The 19112-nt window shown below is 41.9% G+C and overlaps 2 protein-coding genes across 3 annotated transcripts; one reads left to right on the forward strand and one right to left on the reverse strand.

The window, feature by feature from the left end:
* Window positions 1–640: 640 nt before the first annotated feature.
* bub1bb (BUB1 mitotic checkpoint serine/threonine kinase Bb) lies at window positions 641–9589 on the reverse strand. 2 transcript variants are annotated; one of them, XM_064326000.1, is made up of 23 exons: window positions 9430–9589; window positions 8825–9001; window positions 8559–8618; window positions 8261–8405; window positions 7948–8144; window positions 7681–7850; window positions 7357–7550; window positions 7097–7194; window positions 6530–6768; window positions 5924–6030; window positions 5697–5830; window positions 5284–5321; window positions 4951–5059; window positions 4312–4411; window positions 3861–4144; window positions 3593–3753; window positions 3358–3495; window positions 3098–3195; window positions 2818–2979; window positions 2296–2435; window positions 2053–2212; window positions 1275–1390; window positions 641–1170 (listed from the first exon to the last, which is right to left on the reverse strand). In XM_064326000.1, the coding sequence occupies exons 2-23, from the start codon at window positions 8965–8967 to the stop codon at window positions 1026–1028; spliced, it is 3138 nt and encodes a 1045-aa protein (XP_064182070.1). In that variant the 5' UTR covers window positions 8968–9001; window positions 9430–9589; the 3' UTR covers window positions 641–1025. The 2 variants fall into 2 exon arrangements, with proteins under 2 accessions (XP_064182070.1, XP_064182060.1); XM_064325990.1 differs by having other exon boundaries at window positions 641–1173.
* Window positions 9590–9957: 368 nt separating this feature from the next.
* zfyve19 (zinc finger, FYVE domain containing 19) lies at window positions 9958–17047 on the forward strand. Its single transcript, XM_064326013.1, has 11 exons — window positions 9958–10375; window positions 10731–10852; window positions 10954–11007; window positions 11148–11311; window positions 11489–11631; window positions 11812–11920; window positions 13302–13520; window positions 14096–14172; window positions 15237–15338; window positions 15713–15879; window positions 16235–17047. The coding sequence occupies exons 1-11, from the start codon at window positions 10322–10324 to the stop codon at window positions 16314–16316; spliced, it is 1293 nt and encodes a 430-aa protein (XP_064182083.1). The 5' UTR covers window positions 9958–10321; the 3' UTR covers window positions 16317–17047.
* Window positions 17048–19112: the final 2065 nt, after the last annotated feature.

Below are 19112 nucleotides of genomic sequence, written 5' to 3' on the forward strand. Positions count from 1 at the left end.
TTACCCGACTGGATTTCAAACAAGAAAAAAAAACATGCAAATCTCCCTAGATTAGAGCCTGCACCATGAGGCCTGACCTAGAACTCCTCTTGCATGCCCTCTACTGACTGACGGATAAATTACACGCTCCTAGTCCATAGTAAAGTACAATATCTGAATTTACACAGAAGCTGGTGAAATTACATTCTGGAGAACGCTAGAATCAGCAGCCAGGAAGATGGAGTTCTGCACTCCACTGTAGTGCCACTCTTATTTTCTGCTCCATCACCTTCCTATGGCAGGGCATTCCAAACTGGCTCCAGGGATTCTAGTCCACGTTCACTTTGATCCAGCGGAAATGGCCATTTCTGGCATTGAAATGAGCTGCTAATTGAGCCGTAGTCTGCAAAGTGCACTGCTGAAAGTGCAGAGACATGGGTACTGAAGTTCAACATTGGTTTGTGGGGGAAAAGGGAAAAAAAAAAAAGAGGCAAATGTCAATAAGCCAAACCGGAGTTCAAACACAGAAATGCTTTCAATGGCTAATGAAGCTTTAATAAAAAAGTATATGTACAAATATAAAAGCTGGCATTATTGTAACCATTAATTGAGGAGATTCTATTTCGATATTCAATGTTCATACATTTTGAAGACAAAAAAATGGAGTTCCAAAGAGTACTCAATTTTATTGCTTTAGCTTGTTATGCCAGTCATACACATCTAACTTGAGTAATTAGCGTTCCATCACTAGCAATAACCTCCAAACGACGATGAATTGGACAAAAAGACTGATTATTTGGGGGGTTTATTCTCACAACAAAGGCATTCTTTAGTTAGTGAAAACCAAAAGTATGTTGCTCAAATCGAAGTACAGCTACGGATTTGATTATGGTTAAACGGTACTAAAATTGTACGAATGTTAAAACTTTCCCATAATAAAATTCCAGGTACATTAAAACATAATTGTATTTTCTATGCAAATTACATTTTAAAAAAAGATGAACAAATAAACAGAAATAAAAGTTGAGCCATCTGAATGACAGTGTTCATTCATGAATGAATGCCAGTTCGTCCTCAATACTGTAGTTGAAATGCTTCTTCATGAGTTGCTGCAGCTCAGACAGAACGGAGACAGTGGACCGGGTCCCTGGATTCAGGATCATACTGAAGAAGTCACGCCAAACATCAGGACTTCTAGAGATAAGAGAACCTCATGAGAATAGAAAATTACCATCTGCCAAAATGACTTGGTGAATAAAATCAAGTTCACATGGATCATGTAACATTTGCCATACCCAGATACCACTTCCAAATCTTCTGCAAGTACCCACTCAGAGTCTTTGCACACAAGCTGCATACTTCGTTTTTCCAACATTACGTGCACCGTTTCTGCAATCCCAAGAAGGTCCATCTAGGAATTACAAAAACATAACAACATAATTACTTTCCTTGTGCTGGGAAGGACATAATTCTAAGCGTGCCCTCTAATGCCCCAGAAGAAAATCGCAATCCTATACCTCAAAGCTTATACTCACAAAGGGAACTCGATCTACTTATTTTTATCTTAAAAAAAGAAGAAAAAAAAGTGGAATTGGTTTGCACAATCCTTTTCAACAGAGACAACATAGTCATATCCTGGGCGTGGCAGACTACTTTTTCGGAAAGTGCACCTTCTTAAATATCATTGTGTGCAAACTGGATGTTTATTCTTCCTCACTTCAGTTCTTCAAAGGAGAGAGTAGGAATTTTAAGATCCTACAGTTTGAATGTGCAAACACCGCAGCTGGCGCAGTTTAAATAACTATTTCAGCATGTTAATTTGAACATTTTTTATGTGTTTCTGATACTGTCATATATTGTTACTGAATCTATATTCTTCATTCAAAATTTGCAGTCGCACTTAACTGTAGCGTTGACGTTTTTTCTTTTTTTGGGAAAGTGCCCATTTTACATGATATTATAATATTTATACTATACTTTTAAATTAACAGGAATATAAATGGGTTAAAGTAGCTGAAATAATTCAGAGAATGCATACAGGGCTGGTCAAGGGCACTTGTGGACATTGTGTACCTGGTAAGGACTGGAGGAAGGTGACAACACGCCCTGTCTAAGGAAGACCTGGGCTCCGGGGTGCCCCAGCACTGAGGTCACCTCAGGCTGCAGGTCAAGGTCCAGGGAGTGGGAGAAATCCACTGCCCTCAGTGCACTCTCCAGCCCCTCGAAGCCCGTCCTTAAGAGAGAAACAGACCTATGAACCAGCCGAGGGAAAATGTGACAGAAAGGACGAGAGGAGCAACGCGGCAGTTACAGTACCTGTGTCTCAGCAGCAGGGTGTTAGGGCGGAGATCCCCATGCACCAGGCGACAGGAGTGCATCTGTCCCACCAGCTCCAGCAGCTCAATCACTAGCAGGGCCGCGACATTTTCTGGAAGGGGAGATTTGGCCAAACACTCCTGCCAAAGGACAGAAATGTCAGTCAGTATCTGTCGTTGTAAAGTTCACCGCAAGCAAGAACACAGACTATACAACTTGCAAGTGTGCATTTTTGTCGCCCGTCTTACTTCAAGGCTTTGGGAAACACACTGAGGTCCTCCTTACACTGCAGTCTAAACGTTTTTAGATAAGCCTTACAAGCTTCAGTTGAAATGCCCAAAATCCATCCCCCTAACCTCCGACAGCAGAATGGAATTCTAAATCCACATGCATTTCAGAGCAAATACTTTCCATTTAGACTACAGAGAAATGCATTATGGGACGCATGTTTTGCCACATCTAGCAATATGGTCTTTTTAAAGTGAAAAGACCTCCCGAGTCTTACGATTTTAATGTACTTACTTGTAGTGTACCCTGGTAATGACCCCAGCTGACAGTAATGCAACCATCTTCATACAGGAAACACCTGCTCTGTTCACTGAAGTACTTATTAGAGTCTGATCCCAGTCGGTTCCTCAGTTGAGTTTTGATATAGAAATCCCAAGGTACAGGGTGGAGATCAACCTGTGGCAGGCAAACAAATATATATACTTGCTTCTGTCTGAATCACTGGACAAGGTGTGCCGACACAAGCTTCAACTTACTCAACCATATTCTTTTAGAAAATTATTGCATACCATACCTTCATAACGACATTTTCACAGCATTTAGTCTGTCCAAAATGCATCGTGTAGCTGTCATTGCTGATTATCCCAGAGAGAATTACAAAGGCCTCATCATCTTGAAAGGAGTCAAATGGAAAAGGTTCAGATTTAATGACCAAAAAAAAAAAAGGCTGCTTGAACTGAAAAAAGAAAGAAAAGAAAAAAAACCTAATCCTTTGGTGTTAAACCTCTTGTTCACAGCTCTGTTTCTGTAAAATTTAAATAATCTGGTGGTTACCTGTAGACAACACTTCGTGCTCATTTACTGTGGGCAAAGGTTCCGTTTTCTTGTGAAAGTTTGGAAAGGAACTCAGGTCGATTTTTTCGAGGGCTCTTCGCCTCACAGCCTCGCCGGTGGGGACCTCCATTTCAGTTTCTGCAAAGAACATAAGTTGTTCGAGAGGAGGGTTAAAAAAGCAAATCACAAAGACCACAGATAAGTGTGACAAGTGGCGGCTTTTGTGAAAGGACACCTGATGCGTTGGGCTCGTTATTTTGGGCTGCCTCAGAGCTCCCAAGCTCCGGGATGATGGACAGATTCATAGCCCTCATGGAGGAGGCTCCACTCAGGGAGGAAGAGGAAACGGAGGACCCGGAGCAGGAACCATCTTCCAAGCTCGCTTCCTGGATGGGGCTGACACCACAAAAAGAAACTCAACTGTAACTCCTGATTAAGGAAACTGAAGGAGCACCGTGAGAAATCCCACCACTGAAGCCAGGCATTCTTCAACAAATTCCTACCTGAGCTTCTTCACTCTCAGAGCTCCCTCGAAACCTGGCTGCGTGTTTGTAAAGGTTGGGACATCTTTCGAGGTGCTGGCGCCAGCTTCGCTTACATCCTCAGCCAGGCCGCCCTCCATGCTGAGGGAGAGCCTGTGGTTTTGTCCCCCACTGAAAGGGGTGGAGGCCAGCTGGGCAGCCCTGGCGAAATCGCACGTGTCGTCTGGGATGTGACACAGGGTGTTGTTGCGGTAGCTGCCAATAATAGCGTCCTCATTTAGAGGCTCGATTCCTTCCAAACAATCCTGGTGGGACCAAAGAGAAAAGTCAGGCCCAGCATCTTCCTCCACTTTGGTCATTTGCTCCTTCCTATTAGTTCAGTACGAAACCCCAATTCAAAAATGGGACCTCAGAATGGGAATCAATTATCATAAAAACATACAACAACAAATACAGTATAAAAATGAATTACACTTTCAGAGGGAGGTCTAGTAGCAAGTGCATCTCCTTGTAGTTTCCGTATGGCACATAAAGGTTTGCGGGCTGAGGGTTTAGACAAGACCATGGGTACCCTGTGAACAGAAACAGATGAAACTTGAAAGAATGCACTCAGAGTGTAGAACTCGGCCAAGACACAACAATCTCCGCTTGCATGAACTTGCACAGCAAATGTCTTTGCAGGCCAGTTATTGCTTTTTGAGATCATGTTTGGGCTGATTGTGGCACTAAAGGAAGGCCATGGGGTCATCAAAATCAATTGGTTTCTTTCTTTTGGGAATATGAATGTTCACAGCAAATTTCCTGGCAATCTGTCCATTACTTTTTGAGATCTGTCAATCACAATGAAATTTTGCACTGATGGTGGTACCAGAGGAAAGGTCATGGGGTCACCTAAATATAAAATATATACGTTTCTGCCTCTGGGGAACATGAATGTCACCAACAAATTTTGTGGCAATTCAGCCACTACATTTCCAGATATGTTTGTCATGGACAAACGAACCAAGACATACAGATGTCATTACATAACTTTCTTGGCGGAGGTAATTATTTTGATCGCATGGGTAACATTCCAAAGAAGAGGTTAACTGTGTAAAATTTCTATACTCACACGTCCTGTGGTTGTTCACAAATAGCACTTTCATCGAACACGGTGAAAGGTGTGGCCTTTGACTCCACTTCATTCTTCTGAATCATTTCCGGCTCGGGGACTGAGTCAGCTGACAAATTTACACGACAACTTAACAGTCAATATGGGCAGGCATTATGAAACAAAATGTCCACAAGTATATGAGCTCTAATATTAAATACCATTTAGAAAATAAATGCGCAATGTAAACACAGAAGGAAATGAGTCACCCAAAGCAGTGAATATTTCTTGAAAACAGGACAGGGTAAAAATCTACCGTTATCAATATCAACCAAATTTATAATGAGCACATACCTGAGTCAGTGTCCCTATATACTTTTAAAGGGCAAATTCTGTAGAAGAGAGGGAAGGAGTTGTTAACTTTCATGAGACTGATGTTACAAAACACAGCATGAAAAAGATTAATTCATTTTGTTAATTATAACAGTGAAAACTTGAGGTGCTTGCCTTTTTAACCAAGATATTCAAAATTCTTTTCATAATGGGTTTCATTTAGATAACACCACACAATGTCAAATCAAGATGTAATTATACACTTATATATGCATAGAATATCCCAACTCTTAATTCGCACAAGGTAAAAGCCAAATGGGAGATACATGAGACCAAGAAAGATTATTTATTATTTTCTGTGTAGTCAATGGAATCCAATAGTTTAATTAAGCCTCAGAAATAAAGAACCATGTAAAAGTAGTAAGATGTCTCACCCTGAAGAACTGGCAACGGATTCATCAAACACTTTAAACCCTGTGGTGGGCCCCTGTGACACAGATGAGGAGGGTCCAGGCAGAGAGTGTTCCACATGCTGAATCGCATCACTCTCAGCCACATAATGTTGTGCCTGTGGGGAAAATGCCCAATAGCTCAAGATTGTTCACTTCTAGAAGACTTGCTCATGCCAGTCACAAATAATATACTAAAAGTGCAGTCTCACCTGATGGCCAGCATCTGCCTCGTGACTCTTCTCCAGAAGCAACCTTTGCTTCTCCTCAATCTGTCTCCACAGTTCATCTTTAACCCTTCTCAACTTGGCCTCCTTATCTAATGACAGGAATTTAAAATAAATGTGATCCACCTTAAATTACTATGACTAGATGCTTGCAAATGCACGTCAGACTACTTTTGATTGGACCCTGCACTTTTAAGATAGAAACAGCACACAGAAGAGTTTGAGCTTGACAGAATTTTATTCCAACAATTTAGACACAATGGACAACCAAATGGGCTCAGAGGAATTTCCAATGAATGTTTTTGCTCATAATACACTGGGCTTAGCCTGGATAACACAGACGCTTTTCTACCTACGTTTACATGTGTAACCGGAGGCTTTTATGACAGTGATACTATGCATTTGCATTATCAGTATAAACTTTATCTCAATCCCTCAAAACACTGTCTATGCTAAAAAGGTGTTTTGTGCCACCAGGGTTGATCAAAGCTTATAGAACATTCTAAACGTATCCCTTTGCAGTGTGCAATTATTTCCTGCACTTTTCTGCATTTCAAAGTTCAGAATTGGCTTGAGGGCCTGAGCTGCTACCTTCAAGATCCTGGGCCAACTTTTTCCGGTAGCGCTCGGCGCGCAGTTCCTCGAAGCAGAACTCGGTGGCGCCGCTAAGCAGCAGCTCCTTGCAGTACATGCTCTGCTCCCGCGCCTGCCCCAACACCTGCTGCTGCTGCTGCTGCTGTTCCTGCAGACGCTCCAAGGGAGTCTCCTCTTTGGACGGCTTGCGAGCAGACAACACTGTGTTCACTGCCGGGTTGATCTTACAAGGGGTGCTGCAAACGGCCAAGAGCAAGTAATAACCATGAGCATTTTGTTTGGATGGCCCACAATTACTAGTGTTAAAAAAATCTGTGCAACTGTGCAATGTCCAACTGAAGATAAATTACCAATAAAATTGAGCATCAGTCAATTTTTCAGTGCTAATGGGTAATAGCCACATATTAGGGATTGCACTGTATTTCAGACTAATTTATTGGAATGCTGTTGACACATTCATGTTCCAATTAACATGTCACATGCTTTTGCTATTGCTACACAGAGAGCAATGGTTCAAACAGTGATGCCATCAGCAGATTTGAGATAGTCTAAATGACCACTCACACAGCTGGAGGATGATCAGACTCCTCCACAAATGGCTGGAAGTTGGGCTTACTGGGCGGCATCACCATACTGTGACCAAACTTAGACTTCTGGGGCATCTAGTATCACAGATAATGAAAAGCAATAAGGTAATATGAGCAACCATGAAACAGTTCATATTCTCAAACTTCAAATGAATACCGTTTCATCATCTTAACGGAAACAATGACAGTGAGAATATGGCTAACTCTCTCAGGATGTACAAAGAGAAAGCTTCATACCTTAACATTGGACCATTTTTCAGGCATGAGCTCATTCTCTTTGGCCTTTGCCACAGGTGGTGCCAGCCATTGTTCTGGTTTGGGTTCAAAAGACTCTGCAACGGCAGCCTGGTTTTCATCAAACACCATGATCTGACTGTTCTGAGCATGATGAGAGGCGGCAGGCAGGTTTAAACTCAGCCCGCGTGCATGATCTGCCCACAAAGACAAAAGCGGGAAAGCAATATTTGACAAAGCGGGAAACCGTTTAAAAAAGCCACAGCCTTTGGGATGGTTGATTTGAAAAAGACTCGGGTGCACGTGATAGCTTGTGCGGATACTTACGGCTGACCGAAGCCCCAGTCCTGTTGATGGGGGCAATCGCCTTTTTCTTGCCTTTGTGTTTGAGGCTCGCCAGTGACGACCTCTGTGGCTGAGCTGGCTCAGGGCTGTCCTCCTGCCCTCCATTTGTCATGTTTAACGCAACCTGCCGGGACACCCGTGCCTGGAAAGCCCTGTCGACGAGCAGATCTCCAGTTAAACAAGGAACGGTGACCCAGTATCAGACACAAGCAGTTTATCTCAGGAAAAAAAAATAAAGCAAGTCCGTACTTGTGATACTGCTGCAGTTTATCGCAGGGTTCAGCACCACACTTGATTCCCTCCTGATATGTGGAATCAGCCTTCTTTAAGTTGCCCCGCTTTTCAAACTCTTCAGACCAGGCGATGTAAAAAGCAGCTTGCATGATTCCAATTCCCTGCCCGTGCATGTATGTATATAAATCCATAGGTTCGGTGCTGTTTTCTGCCTGAAAACAGAAATATGAAAATGTCTGTCTGAAAGGATGCATTCACAAAGCGCCATACTCAGAATTCAAAAGATGCAACGGCAGCACTTACAAAATGAGCCTTGTGAGCAACTTACAAATTTAATCCAGAGGCTGACGTAGCGGATATCATTATAATATTTCTTTTCATCTGCAAAGAGCATAACAGCTCTCTCTAAAAGCAGAGACAGGTTACTCTCCTTTCCTCCCTGGGGGTAGGTCTGTTGTGTCCACCTTATGTACCTATAAAACAGGAACATGGTTATGTCCAAAAACATCACACAAAATGCATCAAAAATGGATTATAAATAAGAGGACACAAAGACATTCACGAAACTATGTTTCTTGGACTGTTCCTTTGGTGTGATGCTCGTTATCACACACAGTTTAGCTTACCTATCCCATACATCAAGTGGATCATCTCCACTGTAGATTCGGAGCTCAGATTCAAAAGCCCTTCAGAAGGAGAAAGAAAAGGTGGATTAAAGAAACTATAAAGTAATGTACTGTAGGCGAAGGTCTGAATAGGGCTGTGAAAGCAAAGAAATTAACAGTAGTATTAGGTTTGATGTTAATTTAACCAAACTGCAGAGAGGTCAGATTTATATTAGCTCAGCTGCTTAATAGCACTTTCATCCAAGTCGTCTGAACAAAACACGTACTGCCTGGTTTGCTGTATGGCAGTGTAGTTCGATCCCTCCTGCTGCTGACTGAGTGCTTGATGCAAGGCTGAAATGGCCCGACCCTGCCTCAGTGGCTGAATGTTCTCTTTGCAAAGTTCCCATTCAGCCTCCCCTTCAGCCATAATGGAGCACTGATCGAACACAACTGTAAATGCGCTGGCAATGGAAAAATAAAACAAAATAATGAGCTAGCAATGCATCAAGTCGCAAACACATTATGACAACATGGTAACGTTAATCGGCAGACACTGGCCACCCAACGCTGGCAGGGAACGCATACATTGAGCGTTAACTAGTTCACCCGTTTATCTAACGTTAGGAAGAGTAAGCGCTTTAATATTGAAAGGAGCGAGCTAACACCGCTGTTAGTTGGGCAATATGTTAACTAGCAACTAGGTAGCTACGTGCTTATTAATGCAACATAGCTAGGCTACACCTAATGCTAACGGTTAGCTAATTCGCTAGCACAAAAATGGCTAAGAGCCAGTAAACTACGTTAGCTTTCATTTTATAGTATAAATGAGCTAGTAAGTTAATTGTCGCGGTAGCATCAAATTAAATTGCATAATATCAAATCCACTTACCAAATATGCACAAAAGCAACTTCAAAACACGTCAACCGTTCAGGCACTGAAACAACACTTTCCGCAAGTTGACTATTTGTCTGGCAGAATCATTTTGAATCAAACCGCCAGAAGAGCAGAGCTGATTGGACGGTCACACCCAACACATCATGACGGTTCTATGTTAATCAGTAGCAGAAGTAATTTTTTCCTTTAAAAATATTAAAATACAATGCACTTTAAATAAAACATGTATGTATATTTATATGTTGGCTTTACTCTAAATTGTTAACATTCATTTAACAAATAAAATTTCTTAGCTGAGCATGACGGGAAACGTAGTTGAGCGATTCTCGGTGAAACAATTGTTTTACACTAGTTATCTGTATAATGATACATATGTGCATTTAAAGGCATTTTATAAAACTCTTTTGGATAGTACAAGCTCCCAATGGAATAAAATTTTTTGACTTGGAATTATAGTGTCTTATACGTGTTTAGGTTGTAACATCGAAACTACGTATACCGGGAATGACTAAATACTGTCGGTACTTCCTGTATTTAGGGTTATTTTTCTTGCCTGTGTTGCGGTGCTGTTTTCAGCATGCCAAGACTTATTAAATGACAACTTTTTCGTTTTGTGCAGAGCCTACTTGCATCCATCGTACTATTAAACTTATAAAATTAATTATATTTTGGTGGTTGCTAGCTCGCATGATGGAAAATCAATAGTTTAGCTAACTTGCTTGGTAACGATAAGCTATTATAGCTCAGTGGATAGCTAGGTGTGTGCAAGTAGCAAGAAAGACTGTTCTACATGACATCTCTGATCTTCTTATGACCAACACTTACTAGCTAGCTTGCTCACAAGTTCAATTTCACTAATTTGTTTTACGGTTTAAATTTGAACAACATGGACAACCGATGCTACGGCTGTGCTTCCAAGTTCACCCTCTTCAAAAAGGAGGTTTGCGTTTTAAATGTCTTAATTTACGTTAACGCTGGCACGCTATTCGTTGGCAGCGTTTTCGGCTTTGGAATACACGCAGGTAGCATGCTTAAGTTATACGAATATATATTGATGATAAGATGTAGCTCGCATAGGTTGGCATTACTAAATCAAGAGCTTTATTGTTGCCCCGATGTAGACCATGGATTGGGGAGCTAGTCGTATGATGATAATAACCATGCACACCGCTGGTGTTGTCAAGGGCACTGGCTATTAACACAAGACAACTCTGACTGGCATTATAAGGGACATTGTTACACAATGAATTCATTATATTCTAAGAAATATTGTGGGGCTTCTGTTTTTCTACTAGTTAGGGTGCAAGAACTGTGGACGTTCCTTCTGCTCCGGGTGTCTTAATTTCAGTGCTTTGGTGCCTCGTTGTGGAAACACCCAACAGAAGGTTTGCAAGCAATGTCATGGTAATCTCACAAGGTGGGTTATGAGTGCCAGCATTCCAATTTTAAAATTACAGTGAACATTGTACAAAAGTATATTATAGTATAGTATATGCACATTTCTGTTTCCTTCTCCAGTGGAGGCAATAAGAACAATGATGCCAAATGGTCCCCTCCTGAAAACTACAAGAAGTGAGTGAGACCTTTGTGGTGTGTATTCACTGACTTATACGTGTAGCTTATGACTTATAGCTTCTCGAAAACATCATGGTTGACTGATTTAATTGGTAATGGGAAGTGATGAGAAGTTTAGTAGCCGATTGTTTTCCCAGGCGAGTTGCGGCTCTGGAGGCAAAGCAGGGACAGCAGGGAACACCCCTTAGACCTGGGGCCAGCAAGAGTAGTACCACTGGACTCACAGGGACCAGAGGCTTGAGCAAAGAAGACCAGGCCATCGCTGAGAGGCTGCAGAAGCTGAAGGAGGATACTAAACCAAGTGAGAGAATTCAGTTGCTTTTTTGTACTTGCTAGCTATCGTTTCCTTTTATTGACCTGGTGGCTGCTGTGAAATCTACTGATTATTACTGTTTGCAGTGTAACTCAAGTCTATCAAATCCTCCTCTTGCTTCCCATTTTCTGCGGTGCTCATGTGGCCTGCTCTTCCCTCGCACAGAGTCCATACCATCAGAGAAAGACATTGAGTCACGATTGGCTGCCCTGAAGGCTCCAACAAAGCCTGTGCCCTCTGCTCAAGAAATGGAGGACCGTCTTGCTGTCCTACAAGGCAGACCCCAACCATCACAGGCCCCACCATCTGTGAGTACCAGTACCCTAGAGCTTGGGCACCAGAAGTTGCCTGCAAACTCTCTTGAAGTCTCTGAATGTTGACTTTGAACTTATGAACAGTGGATCTAAAGCTTGATGCCTGACTGGCACAAATTGCTACAACACTCTGGTATTGCACAAATGAGGCTTATTTTCATGGTTGCTTTGTAGTTCCATCAGCCACCTGATTCCCGTACGCAGACAGAGCAAGCCAGTGATCTGTTACAACAGCTCTCTGAGGAAGTTGCTATTGACAACCAGCAACAACCAGACTCAGAAGGTATTTCCCTTCCATAGCTCTTGCTATGGCCACAGAACGATGCTCAGAGGCACATTTTACCTTTGCAGAATCAGCTATTTTTTCTGCAGCGTCACACAATCCATACCAGTAGATGCATATAATTACTCTTGGTCAATTAAACTAATGTTTCACTCAGAAACACTTTTTACTTTAGGGTATTTCATGTTGTCAGTGTTTTCCAACATTTTGTGATCCAAAATTTGTTATTTATTATGGCCTGTCATCTCAGCTATGATATTAAATGTTGAAGTACATGTTGAAAAAAAATAGTGCTTTTGACTTACAGAAAGTTACGTGAATTATTCTATGGTTGCAGAATGACATACACACTGACTTGTAGCATACACTTAATGTATGAGTACACATAGCAATGTAACACTTTTTAGTTTTACATTGTTTAAAAACATGTGCTATGGACATTATTAGATGTTGCATATACATGTTATACAAAATATTTTTTATAGCACTGTTATCAATTATTTGTTGTATGCATCATCCAAATAAACATAAATAAAGTATTTGGCTCTAACTGCAATGTGTTTGTCTAAAGAAAACTGAACCAAAAAAGATATAAAGGTAATTTTTCTCTGCCGAATTCTAATCTTAGGTGGTGTAGTCAGAAGGAACTGTTAACTTCCTTTTGTTTATAGATGGGCAAATATTAATTTTTTAAAACATCACTATTGCATACTTAGCTCATACACGGTTCTGTTTTTTGATCTTTATATGTGTTGATCAGAAATATAGTGGGGTTACTGAATACAATGTTCCACCCAGTTTATTTAATGAGAAATTTGTCTTTGCAGTACTGATAAAAAACAAGCAGTCTGCTCACAAAAGTTCAATTCCATTCTATGCAATTCAATTTGTATTTGTACAGCACTTTTTACAGAGACACTGTCACTGACACTTTACAGTGGGAATACAAATACATTGGATAGGTACATCTATTCAATACTTTGACAGATGTACCTATCTAAGACTTAAAAGTCATCACTTGCCCTAAGGTCATTACTGCTCTTTCTTTATCTGGGTGCTGGGTGAATCAGAGTCTTGTAATGAAATTGCTTTCTTATAGATGTCCCTGATGCCTGCCATCATCTCAAAACAGAAGTGTTAAAAATAACACATAACGTGTTATTTTTTAACACACCTCCTCGTCTACCTAAGGACAACACATTTTGTGTTACTTTCCACACATTCTCCATTTTCAGCATTACTTGTATATTTGTAACACATAAATGAGTAACTTTGACACAATTTGAAATGCATTGAAATGAACACAAAAGTAGTAACTCCGAAGTGTTTCTGATATTAAACGCATCGTTTTTGAGAGTGATGCCTCTCTCCCTTCCCACAGGTTTGGACGGCCCCATGAATGACCTGAACAAGACGGAGGGGGGTGGGTTAGAGGAGAACCTGGACGATCCGCAGCAGGCTGCCAAGCAGCTGGAGGCGGAGAAGAGCCGTCTGCTGGCGGAGGCCATGGAGGAGCTGAAGCAGGACCACTTCGGTCAGGAGCAAGTGCTGCAGATGGCCAAGAGGCTGGCCCAACTGAAGGGGCAGGACCCTGACAAGGGTATTTCACTTTCTGGTTCTGTGTAATAAAATGCCTCGAGCCCCACCCCCATCCCCACTACCCCTTAGCCAGAAGCCTATCGTAGCAGTGGACTTGAATGTAAATCAAAACCAAGCTGTCCGTAAACAATAGAACACTTGGAGTTGTTTAATTTACATTTACAGATTAAACATTTTCAGTGAATGTTGAAGATGCCCCCCTTACCCCCTGTTTATTTCAGATGGGTATCTTCTAAAAAATGAAAAAAGCACTTTCTGGAATAATATGAATGCAGAAGGAAGTCATTCAGTGCTTATAATTCAGTTATTGCATTGATGACTTTGCCTCTTGTCTATTTATTTGCTTAGCAGGTGTACCTATCTGAGGTCCTTTACAATGCTTGTATTAAGGGATTAATGATCCTGGGCTCCCAGGATCAGAGTCCAGTGCTTTAACTGTTTTCACACATGCTGTCCCATATAACACTAATGATTTATGACAGAATGTGACTGGTACAGTGTGTAGCTCATTTTTTTGGAATAATACACATCATCTTGATTCAGCTGTTTTAAAAACATCTCCTCCCTGTCTTCCAGTTACCATGGAGGATGTCCAGCATCCAGACAGTGAAGAGGAGTCTGAGGAGGAGGCAATGAAGAGACTGCTGAAACAGGTCTGCAACCAGAGGAACCACTGCCTCAACCTGTGTTCTTTTCTTCAGAAAATTGGGATTCCCTTTATTCACGGAAGTGCACTGCTACTATAAGATTACAGCTAGATGTTTAATTTCAGAAATTGGAACCAAATTTGAATGCATACCCCTGTCACTCGTAATAGTTTTTATAGCAGCCCTAAAATAATCTTTTTTGGCTGGACCCCAACAGCGGGGCCAGCCCTACAAACGCGAATGTCTGTGACTGAAAAACTGAGTGAGTGATGAAGTTACACCATTGGTCGGCCGAGTTATGAAGTTACACCATTGGTCGGCCGGTCCAGCCAAATACTAGGTTTTAACCTGGTCTTGTTGAAAGCTGTTTCATTGCCATTACCATTCCATATTTTACATTTTTTCTTCCAATTTGGCATGCCCAGTCTTTCCCTCTGAAGCACATGCTTCCAGCAGCCAGTTCTTTTCATTCTGCACCCAGAAGTGCAGCGGTAGTGTTGGCGGACTTCACTTCACATGCAGACACTGCAGGCAATCTGCAGGCACCCAGTCAACCATTAGAGTTGTGCAATGAGGCTGGGAGAATCCTCCTCTCTCTCTCTCTCTGGGTGACACTATGTCCAATTAAATAGCTGTCCCGCGGGGCTGCAGGCAACAGTCAGCACTGGCACAGTCAGCATTCTATTCTCGACCACACTGAAAACAATTGCCTTAGCAAGAACAGCCACCCCAGCGGCCCTAAATCTGAAGTCATCTTTTGCCAAGTTTCATTAAATTCAATCGACGCAATCTTTATATATGGTGCTGACAGCTGGACAAAAGTACACACAGGCAAACACAAGAATGACCATATAACCTCTGTTCCCCCTTAAGGTGGCAATGATAAATGTCCATAAGATTTGAAGTAGATATATAATGATAACCACTAGAGGATGCTGTGTTGTCATGCTATTTATTGATGCCAGATTTTAGTGTAGCATGTCCAAGTTAAAATGGGACATCGATGTGATCTGCGATATGGTGGTTTGGTCAAATAAGATGTGAATTTATGCTCCTGTCCTCCCTCCCAGCTGTCTGAAGAAGCCGTGTTGGATGAGGCCTCTGGGTACAATATACAGCCACAACGCAGTGGTCCCCTGAACACAGAAGAGTCAGCTTCTCACAAGATGAAGGTAACATGCCTGGCTCTCTGCAGGTCTTTCTGGTACATTTTTAGGAGGCAGGGGTGCAAAGTCACATAGACAAAAGCCATAAGATAAAGGAAGGTTGCTATCATCTTATTGTATGGCATGCACCGCCGTGAGATGGTTCAACCCTGTCGTGCTGTTACAGAACCAGTTAATAGGAGAGATGACATAGCCAGAGTTTTTATTTATTTATTTATTTATTTTATTTTTTTAGTAAGTTTTTAAGTTTCAATAATTTCAAGAATTTTCTTTTTCAACTTTTTCAGAGAAATGTTCCAGGTCACTGGTAGCATTAGGTTATGTTATCCTGTGGAAGGTAGTTGGCTATTGCTGCGGTGTTCAGTAGAACCCCTGTTCAGTGTTCCAGGGTGAGTAAGAGACCTGCCGCGGCGGCCGCTGTGGCCCGGGTTCAGGACTCCGACAGCGGGGACGAGGAGGAGCTGCCCTGGTGCTGCATCTGTAACCATGACGCCACGATCCGCTGCCACACCTGCGATGGCGACCTCTACTGCCAGCGCTGTTTCAGGTACCCCAGCCTTATGCTCAAAACAAGACTTGACTTAAAACATGGCTTTAGGTAGAAAGTCTTCTGTTAAGACAATGCTGTTGTGCCCTTGGGCCCAGAATCTCTTTAATCTGAGACAAAACCGTATTTTGCTTTAAAAGTTCAAAGTCTTCAGCAAGATCAGATCCCTAAATTGCTCTGTTGGTTGTAAAGTTATCTTTGAAAAGTCGGTACAATGGTGCAGAACATAATGGTAGCTACGACAGAACTTCAACTATAGCTTTAAATTGCACTAAAACGAATACATTTTTTTGTGTGGTAAATCAGAGAACATTGACACCTAAAGTGCGCCTGTTGTCTCTTTCTGTCCCGTTAGGGAAGGCCACGATAAGTTTGACAGAAAGGAGCACCACACAGCCAGCTACCAGGCGCCACGGAAACAGAAGAAGAAGACGTGAATTATGTCAGCGGCTGACGTTGCGCTCGGTGGGTTGCCTTTGAGAGATGGACCGCAGGAAGGGCTGAATGTATTGTCTCTGAAATGTTGCTGCGTCACTGCGGTGCTGTACATCAGACCCAGACAGCCTATCTGCAGCAGCCAGAAGGGGGGATCCTTAGAACATCATTAATCTAGTACAATATACACACTACAGCAGGGGCTTCCCATCCCTGTTCCTGGAGATCTGCCCTGCTGTATAGGTTTTCATTTCAACCCTATTGTGGCACACCTGATTCCACTAATTAGCAGCTCAATGAGATGTGTAGCTGTTGAATGAGCTGTGCTTGGTTACGGTTGGAGTGAAAACTTACAGGACGGTAGATCTCCAGAAACAGATAGTGTCAAAGGTATCATAGTCATTATTGGTGGTTGCAGCTTTGAAGGCTCAGATTAATCAGATCGTGTATCTTGACAGGATGGAATTTTGTGTTCAAATGGCAATATCAGTTTGGTCTATGATAAAAGTTTTTAATGTTAACCAACGATTATCAGTAAGTATCCTAATTCTAATTCTGTAATCTTGAATCTATGTAGAGTTTATGTAAATAATGCACACACAATGTTTAACATAACAGAATTGTAGCATGGAGAGAGAAAAATTAATTCAAGATGGTGATTAGGTTATAAAAAATGCTTTTATTCATAATATTGTATGTGTGTGAATGAAAATTAAATTAACTGGAGAAAACAGTCCTTTTCAAAGATTTTTGTGAATTTACGATGAAGGGATGGGTGGATGCGTACTTTCTTAGTAATGTCTGAACTAGTTAATGTAGGAAAATGAGTAATTTTCCTATTTTCAGTACGTTTCAAACATTTGATAGATGAGAATTCGCCTTTAGCAGAGCAGGCAGGCAGGCCCACTAGCGGATCGCTATACTGCTCCCACTCATCCCCAGAGCGTGCCCTCATGCTCGCGTGCCACTCACAGGCTGCCGTCCCCTGCGAGGCACTGCCATGCCCATCAAAGCCCCACCAAGCCAACCTCCGCACCCCCACTTCTAACGCCAATGTGGCGCGGCTCAAGCTCAGGTCTACCATGTGAGAGGCGACCGTGCTAACCACTGTGCGAAAGATGGATTCACCCCTAGCTGAGCAGCTAGGCAGCCTCATAGCGGATTGCTACAGTATACAGCAGGAGTGGTAACAGATTGGATTGGGTAACATGTTGGAAAGGATGATAGTTGAGACCTTTTAAAATCTGTTCCATCGTGTCGATTCAGCTTGACTATCATTTGTTCTCCAGTGCATCGCTGAAATGAGTGTAGAATCCTCAAAAACAGTCACCTGCTTGTAGGAGGCAGGGAAGGCTAATAACAGGGATTAGAAGTGTTTTCTGTTGGCAGACATTTTGTGGTTTTTGTAATCTTTCTCTGCTGGCAAACTCTTGCAGGGTTCCTGCCAAATACAGCATGTATGTAGTTATCCAACCGAAAACTAAACATTTTATGGGATGAGCCACCTCTGCTAATTTCCTTGTTAAAATGGTTTTAAAAGTGCACAGCTCACTGATACAAGATGTCATTAGAGAGAGGAGGGTGTATTCCTGTCTAACACACAAATGTCTGGCAATCTTCATTACGTCTTCTCCTTTCTTTGTTAACATAGTCATCTATAATTAGCTACAGTATGCCTATGACTGTATGACTTCTGTGTCTTATAGGAAAATAGGACTCATTTCAGCAGGAGTGGAAATGCACATACATAAAATTTTATTGGCAGGAGAAAATGGTCATGTTCAAGTTTAATATAGGAAGTCAAGGTTTTGTTTTTACAGTACTTGGTTGATGGTGATGGATAAATTAATTTTTGTTTTAAAACAGAAGCAATTCTCCTTCATCACAAAACTCAGTGGTATACCAAGCCTTTTATTTTGCACATAGAAGAAAGTTGTCAGTTTTTGACACAGCTTCAAAACTATGAAGTCAAGAATCAAAGCTTCCAAAAGGGGTGTTGTGCAGTCAGAACTTTTAAAATCATGCATGAAATTCACAATCACTTAATGTGGCGTAAGGAGGTGGTTCCAGTGAGTTCTTTCATATCTTGATTGTTTGACATGAGTAAATCACAGGAAAGGGAGAACCATGAATAATTGAGCATCATTGCAAATGAAATAAATCATCACCCTCGTGGATGGATGGTGAAAATCAAGTTGAGAAAAGCTGAAAAGTAATGGGCCTCTTGGCTAAATTACCATTACTGCAAGGGTAAGCAGGTTCAGCACCATTACTGTATATTTCTCCCACTGGCTGCTCTGTTAAGGGAGACATAATGAAACATTAGCAAGATAACCCCCAGGAGATAAAGTCCATTAAAACGTTCCTGATTGATATTGTCCATGTGCTCCGCTGCTAATGTCTACCTTTCAGCATCATGCCACACACAGAAACCAAGAGAAAGAGAAAAGGGAGGACCAGCAAATTTGAAATCACCACACAAATCTCCAGTATAAGCGTTATCTCAGCATCTTTTTTTGTATTGGTCTGGTATTTTTAGCATTGCAGCCATTGTTCACAGAGAAAATGTGAATTGCTTGCCATGTACATCCCAGAAACCGCTAGGCAGCACTCTAGTACAGTGTAGCTTATATACGGTAATGTTCCTGTTCCTGCTGCGTGTATCGACCGCAGTTCAGGTCCCGCTCCAGTGTTTTCCCCCGCATCACAGTTAAGGCTGCGTGCGATTGGGCAGATGTGCCCTCCCGGGCCTTTAAAGCTTTGGTGTGTGGAATTACTGCGCTGTTCATTAGTCGAGC

This window comes from Anguilla rostrata, chromosome 1 (assembly GCF_018555375.3).
Source record: "Anguilla rostrata isolate EN2019 chromosome 1, ASM1855537v3, whole genome shotgun sequence".
NCBI classification, from domain to species: domain Eukaryota; kingdom Metazoa; phylum Chordata; class Actinopteri; order Anguilliformes; family Anguillidae; genus Anguilla; species Anguilla rostrata.

Coding starts and splice junctions, on each gene's coding strand:
- bub1bb (XM_064325990.1), bottom strand. CDS start 8,967: ATGGCTGAAGGGGAGGCTGAATGGGAACTTTGCAAAGAGAACATTCAG. Junction 8,406..8,558: donor CCACTTGATGTATGGGATAG/GTAAGCTAAACT, acceptor CCTGTTTTATAG/GTACATAAGGTGGACACAAC. Junction 7,195..7,356: donor AAAAATGGTCCAATGTTAAG/GTATGAAGCTTT, acceptor CTGTGATACTAG/ATGCCCCAGAAGTCTAAGTT.
- zfyve19 (XM_064326013.1), top strand. CDS start 10,322: ATGGACAACCGATGCTACGGCTGTGCTTCCAAGTTCACCCTCTTCAAA. Junction 11,921..13,301: donor GCAACAACCAGACTCAGAAG/GTATTTCCCTTC, acceptor CCCTTCCCACAG/GTTTGGACGGCCCCATGAAT. Junction 13,521..14,095: donor GGGGCAGGACCCTGACAAGG/GTATTTCACTTT, acceptor CCTGTCTTCCAG/TTACCATGGAGGATGTCCAG.